The following is a 14,702-nucleotide window of genomic DNA, read 5'->3' as shown; positions in this document are numbered from 1 at the left end:
TATCTCTTTACACCATTGTACCTATAAACTTCATATCGACAATGTGGAAACCAACTACTTTTAACTTCAAGTTTTTACAGGATTAAATAAACTGCATGAACTGTTCAGAGTAATCAAGGATGATGAAAATGCCTCCCATATTAAGGCATCTCCATTATCTTTAACTCAGACAAATATATTCAATACTTTGTTTTGAAAATCCTTGGCATTCAAAATTGTATTTCTGCTAAACTTTGCAAATCCAATTCCACCCATCATCCTTTTCGCCCTCGTACTGTTGCAATCGGGGGAACACTTATTCTCTACTTTAAGAACCGGAATTCCTGAAAAACAGAATTCCTTAGACTGTGTCTTCAAAACAGGCCACTTCCTATTCAGGTGACCCCTTCCGGTGCATCTTTTTAGATCCATTTCATCTTGTGGATTCCCCTGGTGAATACTCTTTTCTAAAGGAGTTTTTCATCTTTTCCTAAAAGCAGTTAGATATCACCATTATTGACAAAATGTGTTCTGGACACCTCTGACTATACGAAGTATCACCCGATCGCCGCCTTGAACGTCTTGAGAAAATTCATGGAGAAATGTGAAGATCTTTAAGTCTCCCAGCACCTATCCAAAACCCATCTTGTTTGGGCGACCGATCTGGCTTCTGTCCTGGGCACAGCACAGCAGCACCTACCTTTACGAAGTTGGCCGATGCCAAATGCCTACTGGACTCCAGAGGGGCCAATCTTCTAGACTTTCTTTATCTCTCAGCACCGTTTGACACAATCAGCCATGTGGAACTAATTAACTTCTTATTCACTCATATCCGCGTTTCTGTGCGGGCTTGGTTCGACTCCTTTGTGTGTAATCGGACACAGTTTGTGCAGGTGGGAGACTTGAAAAATGTTCACACGTTTTTACATTAGTGATTTTGATCTACCCAGGATAGAAAATATCAATAGGTATATATTAAGGTGCCAAGAGTTGATGGCTTTACTGAAGACAGTATTATTAGTTATGCATTGTAACTCATGAGGCACTTCACCTCCTGTAGCTATGGATTGAAAAACAAAGAGGCATTTCAGAAGAGGGACAAGTGGGCAAATGTCCCAACTACAGCCAAAGCACCCAGGGAAAATTCACTTCTGGGGCAGCACCTCCAAGAATGGCCAAGAGCTTCAAGACAACTTTGAGAGCCTAATGGACACCACCTTCTTCAGGGCATCCATTTTCTGTGTCCCACATGTGCAAACGTATTGTCAGAGGGACAACAGAAAAGGTAATATAATACAGGACACCAATCCAAAACCCTCCTGCAGGATTCATGGAGAGCCAGGGTCTTTTTTGGTATCGATATTGCCTGAATCAACAGATTCATGCAAACCTAAACAGTGTTGGCGCACCTAAAGGGATATTTAAAGCTGGCTCATAAACCCAGAGCAGTCAGGAGGAGGAGGAGGGGAGATCAACAGGGAGGAGGAGGAGTTGATGGGAAAGACAGGATGGGGGAGGGAATATTGAAAATTAGGGGGAGCATAAAAGAGGTGAAAAAGCATAAGAGGAGAGGTGGAGCAGGGACGGAGAAAGAGGCAGTGGAATACCGTCAAGGTGGGGAGTGATGACAAGCTGTAACCCCAATCAATCAAGGGAGGAGGGGGCTACAAGAGAAAATTAAATAGGGAAGGAGCATAATATTTTTACAGATTGTCTAGTAGGGGAAAGAGATACAGACAAAAAATGAGAGGGTGGAAGTGAGAGATGAGGTGACGAGAGAGAGCGAGGGAAGGTGGAGAGAGGGAAAGTGTGGAGAGAGAAAGAGAGAAAAGGGGAGAGAGAAAGAGAGGACATAAGGGGAAAGGGGAACAAAGAGAAGGGGCGAGAGGGAGCACAAGCAGGGTAGAGTGAGCAGCATAGAGAGTGGATAGAGAGAAAGGAGGAGGGAGCGAGAGAGAACATCGAGGGGAACACAGAGAGAACAGAGCGAAAGACAGGGAGAGATACAGGGAGGAGTTCTCCAATCTTACATCCGTAGCCAAACATTTCCCAAGTATCTCAAAGCTAATTCAGTTTCTTCTGGTATGACCTAATACATTTAAAATCACAGTAGGTCCCTCTTTAGATGAGCATAGTGACTTACAATCTACAGATGGTAGAAATTAAATATAATTGTCTCTCAACCATATCACATCCTTACCACGTCTTGCCATGGACTGCAGCAGACTGTCCTAGTCACCCTGTGCTAGGCTTGCTTTAATAAAGGTTTTTAAAAAAAAATATTTTTATTTTATTTTGAAGTCAGACAAACACACAACAACTGTTTCAAAACATAGAAAGCATCATAGTCCAGCACATTTTCATTAGAACTCCCCAACACCCCCGCCCCCTTAAACTAGAGCCGGTTCTCACATGTCATTTACAGGAGCATCATTGGGTAGCACAGTACTTAGGCAGTCATAATCCGGGTCCTCTGTTCCGTTGTTACCCTGATGAGAGTTTGCCATAGAGGCCACCAATTGCCGCCAGGCCAGCAAGGGCCCTACTTCCTCCTCGCCCCCCCTGGTGACCGCTTCAAACCAGACTACAGATTCAGCTTCCGCCCACCTCAAGAGGTCCGCCCACCATAGCTCCACCCTAGGTCTGTGGGCCGCCTTCCAGCCCATGGCAATCCTGCGCTTGGCCAAAACACAAGCCAGGTCCTTCATCTTGCTTATGTGTTTTGAATGCCGGGGTCTAGGAAAAAGCCCAAGCATGCATGGCCAGGCCGATTCCACATCTAGCACCACCCCCCCACCAGCCAGTTTCATCTTAACCTCGTCCCAAAATCTGTGCACTTCCGGGCAAGCCCAAAACATGTGTAGCAGTCCCGCATTCACCTCCCCACACCTGGGGCATTGCTGCGTAGCTGGTCCCCCAAACTTTGCAATCTTCCCTGTGGGCAACGTACAATTGAAGCTGTTGGAATCTCGCGTTTCGGGACACCTTTTTATGGTACCTCTGGGCCCATTCCCATTGCCCGTCTGTCATGGGTCCTCCCACCTCCTCCTCCTAATCTTGTCTCAATTGAAGCAACTCCTTCCCTGCCCTTACTCGCAGGAGCTTGTATATCCTCGATATTTCGTGCCCGCCCTCCGATACATCATACATGGTTTCCAGGGAGGCGTCAGGGTCTTCCGCAAGCACTATCTCCGGCCATCTTTCTCTAGTCTTTTTCACAAGCCTAGTGTAGGATATATATTGGCCACCATGTACCCCCGTCTCTTCCTGCAACCTCTGAAAGTCCAATGCCTCCCCTTCCTGCCATATGTCCCCGAGGGTGGCCAGGCCTACCTGTTCCCAGTATCTACGGACCGATTCAAGTAGTTGAGAGTCGCTCCCGCACAGCGCCGCCAAAGGGGCCTGCTGAGAGTACGGCTCAGAGTCCCCCCCAATCTTCCATGTCCTGTGCCAGATCTCCCAGCCCAGCCTCAGTAGCCGCGCCCTGCCCACCAGTTTGTCTCTGCACAACCACACCACTTCCATCAGAAAGTATGGGGCTGAATCTCCACGCAGAAGCCTAGCTTCCGCCGAGTCTTCAGCTGAAAGCCACCTGGCCACGTACTGCAGCTGCCCCGCCAGGTAATACAAAATTAGGCAGGCCTATCCCCCCCGTCACATGGGTTCTGGAGCTTCCACAGAGCAACCCTATTCCTAGAGCTGCCCCACACGAAACCCCTACACACGCTATGAAGTTTCGCGAATAGGTTCCTAGGTATCAAAAACGGGACATTCACGAAAAAGTGCAAGAGTCTAGGCAGGACCACCATCTTGAGCAAGGCCGCCCTCCCCATCATGGTCAGGGGCAATCTAGACCAGAATACCATGCTGTTCTTGATCCCCTCTATCGCCTTTTCCGTGTTATGCTTGTGTTCTGCCGCGACCTTGTGGTAAATATTTATTCCCAAATACCTAAATGTCACGGGCTGCCATGGTATTGGCAGGACAGGCAGCCTCTGTACCGGGTCATTCCTGTATCTGCCCAAAGGAAACAGACTAGACTTTCTAGGGTTAACCGATATGCCCGAGAGGGTGGCGTACCGTTCTATTACCTCCAGCACCTACTGCAGGTTTTCTTCTGGATAACGCAAATAAAGGAGCATATCATCCGCATATAGTGATATCAGGTGCCCTCCACTGACAGTGCTTATGCCCACCTCCCCATATTGTTGTCGCAGGCATATTGCCAGCGGCTCTAATGCCAGTATATATAGCATGGGTGACCAGGGGCATCCCTGTCTGGTCCCCCTGCAAAGTTGCCAGGTATCTGAGACTGTGGACCCTGTTTTGACTCTCGCCATCGGGGTGCTGTAAAACAACTGGACCCATCCGAGGTATCCAGATCCCATTCCGTACCCCTTCAGGACCGCTTTCAGCCAGGACCATCGTACCCGAGTCGAAGGCCTTGACCGCGTCTAACGACACTATAGCCAACTCGCCCGTGTCCTCCTCAGTTTGGTCAATGATATGGTGTAGCCTCCTGTGGTTATCGGTGATGTTCCTGCCTGGAACATATCCCGTCTGATCTGGGTGTATCAGTTTCCCAATCACCTTCTTCAGTCTATTAGCCAGCATAGCCGTAAGTATTTTGCTGTCCTGGTTAAGCATGAACAACGGTCTGTAAGACCCGCACTCCACGGCCGGCTTGCCTGGTTTCAAGAGTGGGATGATCACAACCTCGCGGAGGGACAATGGGAGTTCCCCCTGCTCATAGGCCTCGTTGAAAGTGGCAAGCAGTGGCTGAAGCAGCTCTTGCTTGTATGTTTTGTAGAACTCGCTGGGCAGCCCATCCGAACCAGGTGCCTTGCAAGTGGGCAAATTCTGAATCACTACCTCCAGCTCATCCGAGGTGACGGGTGCATCTAACTCCGCGCGTTCTAGGTCACCCAGGGTGGGCAGTTCTGTGTCCTCCAATGTGTCCAGTATGTCTTGACACATATCCTCCCCCGTGTCCTCATACAAGTGTCTGTAAAACTTAAGGAACTCCTCATTTACCTCTTTCTGGGTGTTGCATATGCAACCTCTCACATCCTTAATCTCACTGATCACTGAGCGGGGGGTCTCACTCTTATACAGCCAGGCCAGCAGTCTGCCCGGCTTGTCGCCCCCTGCGTGTATCCTCTCCGTATATTTCCTGTAATTGAGTCTGCATAGTCTATCCCAGAGTGCGCTGCAGGACAACTGGAGCTCCTTTACTTTGGTTCTGTTATCATGAGCGGTGCTCTCGCAACGCGCGAGATCCTCTAGCTCCCTTTCCACCTCTTGGAGTTCCCTTTCGATGCCCGCCTGTAGCCCCTTAGCTTTGGAAATGGCTACCCCGCGCACCACCACCTTAAACGCTTCCCACAGTGTGCCCACAGAGCTTACGCTTCCCGTATTTATATCAAAGTATTCTTCGATGGCATCCCTCAGGCCCTCCCGAAACCCCTCGTCCTGCAGAGCCTCGGTCCTGAGTCTCCATGTAGGGATCTGCGGTCTTGGGGGCTGGTGTCTCCAGTCTACCACCAAGGGCGAGTGGTCAGATAGTACTCGGGCCTTGTATTCCGCTCCTTCTATGTCTCTCACTATCTCGGCTGTTACAAACATGTAATCTAACCTTGTGTGCAAATCATGTGGCGCTGCGTAGTGTGAATACTGCCTATCTGTGGGATGCAGCCTTCTCCACGCATCCTCTAGGCCTAGGTCTTTCAGTAAGGTACCCAGCGCTTTGGCCGCCGGTGCCGTTTTCCCTACCTTGTCCTTGGACCTGTCCATTCTGGGATTCACGGTACAGTTAAAGTCCCCTCCCCCCACACTACCGTACCCCCTGCCAGGGGGCCAAGTTTACTGTAGAGGGTCCTAAATTAAGCCGCTGTGTCGTTATTGGGGGCGTACAAATTTATGATATGCACTTCCCTGTTTTCCAGGAGACCCGTTACCACCACCATTCTACCCTCCGGATCCACCGTAGAATCAAGCACCCGAAACGGCACATGAGGCGCCACCCAAGTAATGACCCCTGTAGCATACGTCGAGTATGCCGCCCCCACAACATTGCCCTTCCATTTTCTCCTGACCACCTCCAGCCTTTCCCTAGTGAGGTGGGTCTCCTGCAGCAGGGCTATGTCTACACGCATTCTCTTCAAGTACAACATCACTTTGTTACGTTTCAGGTAGCTGTAAAGGCCCCGTACATTCCAGGTCACAATTCTGAGATTAGACGATGCCATCCGGTCGGACTATCCCTATCCCCATCCCTTCCCATAATGCTCCCCATGCTAGTTCGTTTCCTGGCTCTCTCCCTTCTATTCACAAACAATACCCCCCCCCCCAACTTCACACCACTGCACACAACTCCCCCCCCCCCCTCCCCGCCAACCCCCAACAATAGCCCAACTCCATCCCTGGATCTCAGGCCTACCCACGTCTGGACCCGTCTTGTGTCCGAGGACAAGGACCCCGCGGGGTGTCACCTATCTAACAGTGACCTAACTAAGTGTACTACTGTTGGGTGCAGAGGGTGCTCCCTAGGAGCTCCCAGTCATCTATTTAGGAGAAGTGCATTCAACGGGACCCGCCGGCAGATACCATGACTTCCTCCCCACAAGCATATATTGTACTATATTCCAGTCCCAATGTCGTAACCATGGCCTCACGGGTGCCTCTGCAACGTGCTACTTATCGCCAGCCGCTTCTGTCTGGGCATCCGATTCCTGAGGTCGACCCTGCATATCCAACCACTCCATCGCTTCGGTTGGCGTCTCGAAGAAGAGGGATCTGTTCTTATAAAACACCTTTAACCTAGCGGGGTAGAGCAACATGTAGCGATGGCCTGCTTCTCTAAGCCTCCTTTTCACCGTTCCAAAGTTCATTCCACTCCGCTGTACGAGCAGCGTATAGTCCGGATACGCCGTTATGTTCGCTGACCCCCTTTCCATCGTACCTCCTTTCCGGAAAAATTTGAGGATCTTTTCGCGGTCACGATAGTTCAAGATCTTCGCGATCAACGGCCACGGGGGGCTCCTGGTCAGGGCCCTATGCGCCCTTTCAACCGCAAACCCCTGGGTCAGCTCCCCGCTTGTAATCACCTGCAAGAGCATGGTTTCAACGTAATCCGTGGGGTTCGATCCTTCCATTCCCTCCGGAACACCCACTATGCAAATGTTGTTGCGCCTGGCGCGCCCCTCTGCCTGCTCTGCTCTGTCCTCCAGATTGCCCACTCGTTGCACGTGGGCATGAAGCTCCTTAGCATGTGCATTGCACGCCTCTGTGGTCGGGGCCAACTCCTTCTCCAGTTCCCCAGTGTGCTCCGCGATCGTTCGCACGTCCTGACGCAACAGGTTCACCTCTTCTCGGACCGCTCCGATCTTAAGGTCTAGGCCCTCCTGCAGCTCTTTCATGGCCAGGCCCAACTTCGTCTCCCAAGCCACCTTCAAGTCGGCAATTGCTGCCAGCACCTCCTGGATAGTACCCGATGGGTCCGTCGCCGCCACAAGGGCTTCTTTGCTCTTGACCCCTTCCGCGCCCGGGGGCGACCTAGCGTAGGCCTCCATCGTGGGCTGTTTGATCCGGGGTCGCACCACCTTGGAGGACATCCTGCTGCGTCGGTTGGGCACACGCGCCCAGCTGCGTCTCCGGCGCTGCGGAGCGCCTTGCGGGGTTCGCTCGCCGACCCCTTCACAGCAAGGTTCCGCTGAACTTGGGTTCGCTCTGCTGGCACGCCACGATCCAGGGCCTCCTCAATGGGGGCTCGCACTTATGTTCCTGCCACCAGCAAGAGACACATGCATCTTGGGTGCTGCCCTTCCACTGCGCAACTGCCACCTTCTTCGAAGTCTAGTTCTGTGGATATGCAGTCTCGCTGGTGGGGAGGGCACTCACCATGTGCCCCCCACTTTCATGCACCCTTGGATGCACCGTGGGCTCGAAAGTCCGCCGAAAACCATCACTTCTTCCCAGGATCAAGATCGGATCATCGGGAGCTCCTCCAAGGAACGTCCTCTCACATAGCCATCAAGCCACGCCCCCGGCGTGCTTTAATAAAGGTTACTTCCGTGGGCAGGCTTCCCCCCCATCAGTGTCAAAACTATTAATGGGATTAACTAGGTACCTTAGCATACACACTGTGGCAGACTGACCTTGTCAAACCATCTATTGCGTGGCGCACTTGAATATAGTTTACTCCCGTGGGCGTGCCTCCTCCAGCAGAGCTCCAGGAACACACACGGATTAACCAGCAGACTGCCTTCATCACACACTGTCCTTTGCGTGTGCAAATATTGTATAGATGAATTTGATTTTTATGCAATTCTAGCAAACTAGTATGCCTCCCGAATTTCCGAATCAGGTACAGAAATTAATCTAGATCTTAGCCAATTGAAATTAATTTGTGTAACAAACGTGCCCTGAAATCATGAAGATCCTTGAGGTCTTGTCTTTTGGAAAATCACTGTATCGAGATGTGAGAACAATTGAGTGCTATAATGAATTTGCAGGGCTACTGGTTCCCAAATTGAAAACATAGTCCAAGTAATTATTGGAGGGAACCCTCCCTCCAAATGTGGGGCGTTAATCATGCTCCTCCTTAAACCGTACAAGGATAGCAAGGACTGTAAATCTTATCGTCCTTTACCCTACTTAAGACTGATACATTATTAGTCAAAATCCTTGCTTACTGGCTACTCCTGACAGAGTTTGAGGATATCCTCATTAATATTCATGAGAATAAATGTGTGTACATTTAGGGTAACTGTATTCACATGTATCTCATGAATATTAATAAGGTATCCTTAAACTCTGTCAGGATTATGGCCCTTAAGGCCTGGAGTTGGGCGACCCACTGTAGCAGAATAAATCTTGTAGGTAATTGCATGTCAGTAAGTGGTAGCACATTGCATAGTCCGCTCAGGTTGGCTTGGGTCGATGTCCCTGAAATGAAGCCTGATTGATCAGACAACACCATTACAGGTAGAAAAGGCAGTAGCCAGTAAGCTAGGATTCAGGTCCCTAGAGTGGCTATTCATGTATGTGGTCCTAGGCAGAATGTGGGGATGGCTGGACTGTCACATCTCTGGTCTATCTATTATATTCAGACATGCTAGCTAGAGTGAACACTAATGGCATTGTCTCAAGGCCTTTTTAAATTAATAAGAGGAGCCAGCAAGGTGGCCTCCTGGCTTTGATACTTTTTGTGTTGGCAATAGAGATTCTTGCCAGCATAACGTGCTAATGCCATGGGCAGAGGGGCCTTCACTTTCACAATCACAGATCAGTGGCAGCTATACATGCTGATGATTTGTTCCTTTATATATGAAACCCAGACAGGAATATGCTCCCTGTTGTAGATGAAGAGAATAATGTTGGCTATTTTTCTGGTCGTGGTATAAATTGGAGTATATCTGAATCGTTTCCTCTGACAGAAGCCACTGGGCAGTGTGGTGAGGAGCTTGGCTTTAGATGGAGTCAGCACAGGACCCATTAACTTGGCATACAAAAGCCAAGTTGACCTCAGAATCTATGAGCATATACCTTTGTCCCAATACACACTGTAACTGCCAATGGGGAAGAACGCTGGATTGCTTTACCACTAACATTGACGGAGAGAGTTGTTTATAAAGATTGTGATCATTCCAAAGTGCTTATACCGGTTTGCTAACATTGCAATTTTGTTACCTGCTCCTTCCTTCTCAAAAGTAAAATCTTGGTTGATAAAATTGGAGTTGGCAGGGCGATGAACACAGAGTCAATTAGGACCTATTGATGTTACCATATGCAATATGGGGTCAGGGTGTTACAGAGCTGGAAGCTTATTAACTAGTGTTACAGACGGATCATTCATTGGCATGTTGTATAGCTCCAATAGAAGGTCAGCATGTGCAAATGGAAAGAATGTTGGCTCTGCCACAGGACTGAAGTTGATTTTCCTGTGTGCAGTAACTGTTAGACTACCTGACATTGAAACAGCACTGGTATTCCATTGGGCCCGTTCTAGACTAAAGAAAAAGCTTTCAAATAAAGGCTATGACAACCACCATGTAAAGCATGTGGTGCTGCTCCATATTGCTACTAGTTCCTTGGCAGGATTGAGGATCTACCTTTCAATTTTGATTCAAGCATCATTAAAGAATGCATTTCAGGAACATGGTGGGTCATCACTCTTACTAACAACGTTAAAATACAGATTGAGGGGGGACATCGCCCAAAAATGTAAATCATTTCCTAAGCTAGATAAGTTTCCCAAACAGGATCACAATATAAAGCGTTTTCTTCTACATACAAACTTGTTATGGGATACCAGAAGTGGGAATGTTCAAAAGTTAAGCAGGAATGGGAAACAGCTTTAAATATACCCATCAGAGATAAGGAATGCTGGGAGATATGCATCCAAACTAAGTGTGTATCCTGCAATTACAAATGTTGTCTGCAGAACTTCACAATTCTGCACAGACCGGCATACTTCTGTTGAAATAAGCGAATTTGGCCCCACCCCATCTGGCGATTATTTAAGATTGATAATGAAGACTTCCTACACCTAGCACGGTTATGTTGGGATGTTCAAGCAATCTGAAGGTCAGTTCCATTGCGATTGTCTCAAATTAACCAAGACAAATCCAGCGCTCATGGGAAAAGGACTCCAAGTATACTATTGTTGTCACACTGTTCACACCTCACAAGTCTATTGGTCAACGTTGACTGAAATGGCCCACCAAAGGATGGCCAAAGGAGCTACACCAATCAAATGTCAAAGCGTATATGAAACATGTTAACGTGTTGACTGTCCAATCACAATCCTGAGAAACTAAATGGTACCACCATGAAGTCATTATTATGAGGTAGTTCGTAGAATGGTCACAAGGGTTAGAACAGGCCAATAGGCCTATGCGTTGTATAGATTTCCCGATAGAGCAATCTTGGCTGTCCAATCAGCAAACAGTATTTCTAAAGAATTCTGAAACAATGTTTAGCAATATCACTCCGCTCGTTACTATGCAACACTGACATTTTGTGATGTTCTTCGAATAATTTTCTTACTGTTCCCAATCGCGGTTGTGTGCAATACATTTGTTTTCTTGCTCCCATGAACTTTTTATTGGCTCAATGATATATTTGATATTACTGGAGTCAGACCTTAGCCTACAATACGCTTATTCATCTATCCACTATTTATCTATGTATTGTGCATTTGGATTACAATAAATTGATGTATCCATGTTATCAAGATAGCCAGGTTACAATTTTGAGCCAAGAGAATTTTTAACACTGTTTGGAAGTTGATTGTCTTTCTGTTACGGTACTTTATTTTCAGCTAGTAATTAAAAAGGAAGAGATGTATTTTGATCTTCAAGCCCTTTTCTGATTCAGCAACACATTTGCAGAGCTTCTTGGAGTACTCTGTTCTTGTATGAATCACATTAGAACACTGAAAGTGGCATCCCGAGGAAGGCACCTGCGCACCTGTTACTTATAATGTTGGAGACATGCATATATTCATTCATCTTCGCATTGCAATCTATTCAGGTTCACCAATGTATTAATTCATACTGTAAATGTATCCAATAATTCCACACAAGCACAAACTCACTCATCAATGAAAACAATACATTCACCAGAACTTCTTGCTTGGTCATAGTTTCAAATAATTTAGTTTGAGGTCCTTTTTGGTACCAATTTCTTTTACAACAGGCATCCTTTGATTATTGTTATACTTCCGCAGTTCAAATAGCATACAATAGAAACAGAGCATTCAGCTACAGGAAGGAACTATAAACTGAGCATCCAGTCACATTAGGTATTAGCCATATAAACAGTTTATATTGAAACCAATCTATGTGAAAGATACACCCACCTAAACCCCAACCAATGAACTTCAAAATGAATCCAAGCACATTCGTTCTTCAGTAGCAAATCTAAATCAAGCCCCATCCCAAAATTCAGAAATATTACCTTAACTACTAACTTGTTTGATGACATGATCGTCAAGTAACACCAAACAGAAACCTGTAGACATACAAAATATTAAATTAATTCACAAATACAAATGTATGTACAAAAATAAACATTTTCAAATGAGTCTTGTGAGGAACAGGGGGGCAAGCTGTGGGTGCATGGGGGCCCATTTTCCCCCTCAACATCTGTATGCTTTGGCTTAGTGACCCCACCAAGGAGGGTCGGTAGGTGCCTTACCTACTGCAATGAATCCTGTAGAGTCATCACTATCCCCAGCCAAAGATCTCCTCCCATGTGGCCAGGGGATGGCAGTCGCTACCTGATCTTGACCTTGGGGGTGATATCATGAGGGAGGACCACATGGGAGAAGACGGCTATCGGGGAAAGGTGGTGACCCCAACAGGAGAGGCGCAGTATTCTTCCCTTCCCAGAGAGGGAGACAGCATAATTCCTGAATTCTTAATGGCTTGTCACATTGCAAATACCCCCCATTGCAGTACCCAAAAACCCCTTTCTGCAAAACACTGAGCAGAATGCCATTCATACCTCATATACATGTAAAACATATTCAACATCTCCTATCTCTGATGGTTTTGTTATAAACAAGAATCATAAAATATATCATTTTGGAAGACCTAAAAATCCTATGGACTCCAACTCTCATAATGCCTCAAGTACTGAGATGAGGAAGAAGGAGTTAGTATAGATTGAAAGAAACCCCTAGCTAAACCTGCAGCTCAGTTGCACGGGACCTTTAAAAATGGCTTACACTTAAGGGAGAATCAGAGAAGAGAGAAGCAGAGCAGACGGATCGGGAGGCAGAACTGCAGGTGAAGTCAGATGAACGGGAATGGACCGTGCAAAAGAAGGCATGTGCTTTCAAGCTGCCGCTTGTACGTGTTACCCACCGGAGTTGCGGGAGACCCAGGGAAGCACGGCAGGCACAGAGGGAGAGCCGCAGAGGTGCCGGCAGCAGGAGAGAGGCTGTTGGAGACGTGGTCCTGCCAAACAGCTGCAGCTTCACTGGCAAGTAAACACAGAGCCGGCCGGAGAGCTGAAAGAGGGTCTGCAAGGCGGGAGACGCTATGCCGGAGTGAAGACTTTGCCGCAGCAACAGGACACGGATCAGAAATGCCATGAAACACTGGTGCGTCTGCCCTATGTTGATGGGGACCCCGAAGCGTACCGACAGGCAAATGAACAATTTTAAGTTCATTTTGAATACTGACCAAGTAATACCGAAACACAGAATTTGCACAAATCCTTATGCCTGAGATATCAATATGGGGAAAGTTGGAGCAAGCATTGCCACAAGCAAATGAATGCTGGAGAAGAAGTTAAAAGATAGAACTTGAACAGGTCTTCATATATGAGATGTCCATATGGGGAAGCTTGAAACAAGTAGTATCTACAGCCAATGAAGTATAGACATTGCAGGAATACAACTGTGCTATACTGAATATGGAGAGAACATTGAAAGAAGCCCCGATAAACGAAATGTATCAGGCAGTGAGCCATTTGGAGAAAGATACCCTACGGTAGAGTTACCAGGGGATCTACAAAACCCAGAAGGTGATTCCTGGTAGGGGAGTACACCAGGTAATCCATGTAAAATATACAAAATGAAAAGACATTGTGAAAAGATACTTGGCAGTAGAGTATACCAGTGGATCCAAAGAGTCTACTGAAGGATTCTTGGCAGAGGACTATACCAGGAAATTGTCCTTAAGTAGTTATGTAAAAGATAAACTTTTGCCATCCTTGAAAAGTTGGCGTTTAAAAGAGACACTGTAGCTATTCTTCAAAAATTGTTGCTTGAAGAGACACGTTTTGCCATCCTTAAGAAAGTGTTGGGTGAAAGAGACATTTCTGCTATTCTTAAGAAAACATTGTTTAAAAAGGGACATTTTTGTTATGCTACTTAAAATAGTCCAGGGAAAGTCTTGGATCCCACCCTCTGGATCGAAGGATTGTTTTTTGTTGGATTTTACATACATTGCTAAATTTAAAACAGAGACGTTTACCTTGCACATTTGGTTGTTCATTTCTAGTGTGAGGGTCTGATATGCTTTGGACACAAGGACTGATAGCATAATTTTGACGAGGCACAGACTGATCTTTAGTTTTAGTTTCCTATGCTGGGAACCTCACTTTAGGATAGGGACAGAAAGGCCTTTATCCAACCCCTTTATTTTGATAAAGATGTCTAATGTTGAAAATATTACAACTCTGTGTCTGCCTCTCATTTCTGGCCCCTCACATTAGCCAGAGGGTAATTAGGCCCCTTACACACCCAGTGGCAGTGGCCATGTATTTCAAAAAAGGTAGCAGGCGCTCCTCTCCAGAAAGAACATGGCATGATAACCTGTTCTGAGATTAGAGTTTGCAGCACAGGCTTTTTCTCACTGTACCTTTCACAGATGGGAAATATTCATTTATATATCAGTCTTTGTCCCGCCCACATGGGCAGTCCAGCACCGAAATGCTATGGCAATTCCTCTCTGAGCAAGAGTACCAAAAGCAACCCCATACACGTGTTTCAGCCTTGTTGGTCCTCATCAGTGAGGTGAAGCTTTGCCTCTCTTGAGCACAGTGAGCAGGGAGTCCACGTCTGGTTGCCACTCAAGCGTGTGCTGCAAACTCTCATCTCAGAACAGGTTATCATGCCATGTTCTTTCTGGAGAGGAGCGCCTGCTACCTTTTTTGAAATATTTGAAAGGAATTTGGGGTTGGTCACCCTGAGTTACCTGGGGGCAACC

General features: G+C 47.1%; 1 protein-coding gene across 3 annotated transcripts in view; it reads right to left on the bottom strand.

Annotated features, from left to right (window-relative positions):
- Positions 1–14,702, bottom strand: part of SLX4IP (SLX4 interacting protein) — a 1,704,175-nt gene that overhangs the window by 1,624,500 nt on the left and 64,973 nt on the right. For all 3 annotated transcript variants that reach the window (XM_069608327.1, XM_069608325.1, XM_069608326.1), the window contains exon 2: positions 11,941–11,994. In XM_069608327.1, coding sequence (XP_069464428.1) covers positions 11,941–11,967 — 27 coding nt within the window. In that variant the 5' untranslated portion in view covers positions 11,968–11,994. The remainder of the gene's footprint in view (positions 1–11,940; positions 11,995–14,702) is intronic.

The sequence above is a fragment of the Ambystoma mexicanum genome, chromosome 4q (assembly GCF_040938575.1).
Source record: "Ambystoma mexicanum isolate Mex_15411 chromosome 4q, UKY_AmexF1_1, whole genome shotgun sequence".
NCBI classification, from domain to species: domain Eukaryota; kingdom Metazoa; phylum Chordata; class Amphibia; order Caudata; family Ambystomatidae; genus Ambystoma; species Ambystoma mexicanum.
Note: the sequence above shows the minus strand (reverse complement) of the source record. Positions and strands in the feature narration are given on the sequence as shown.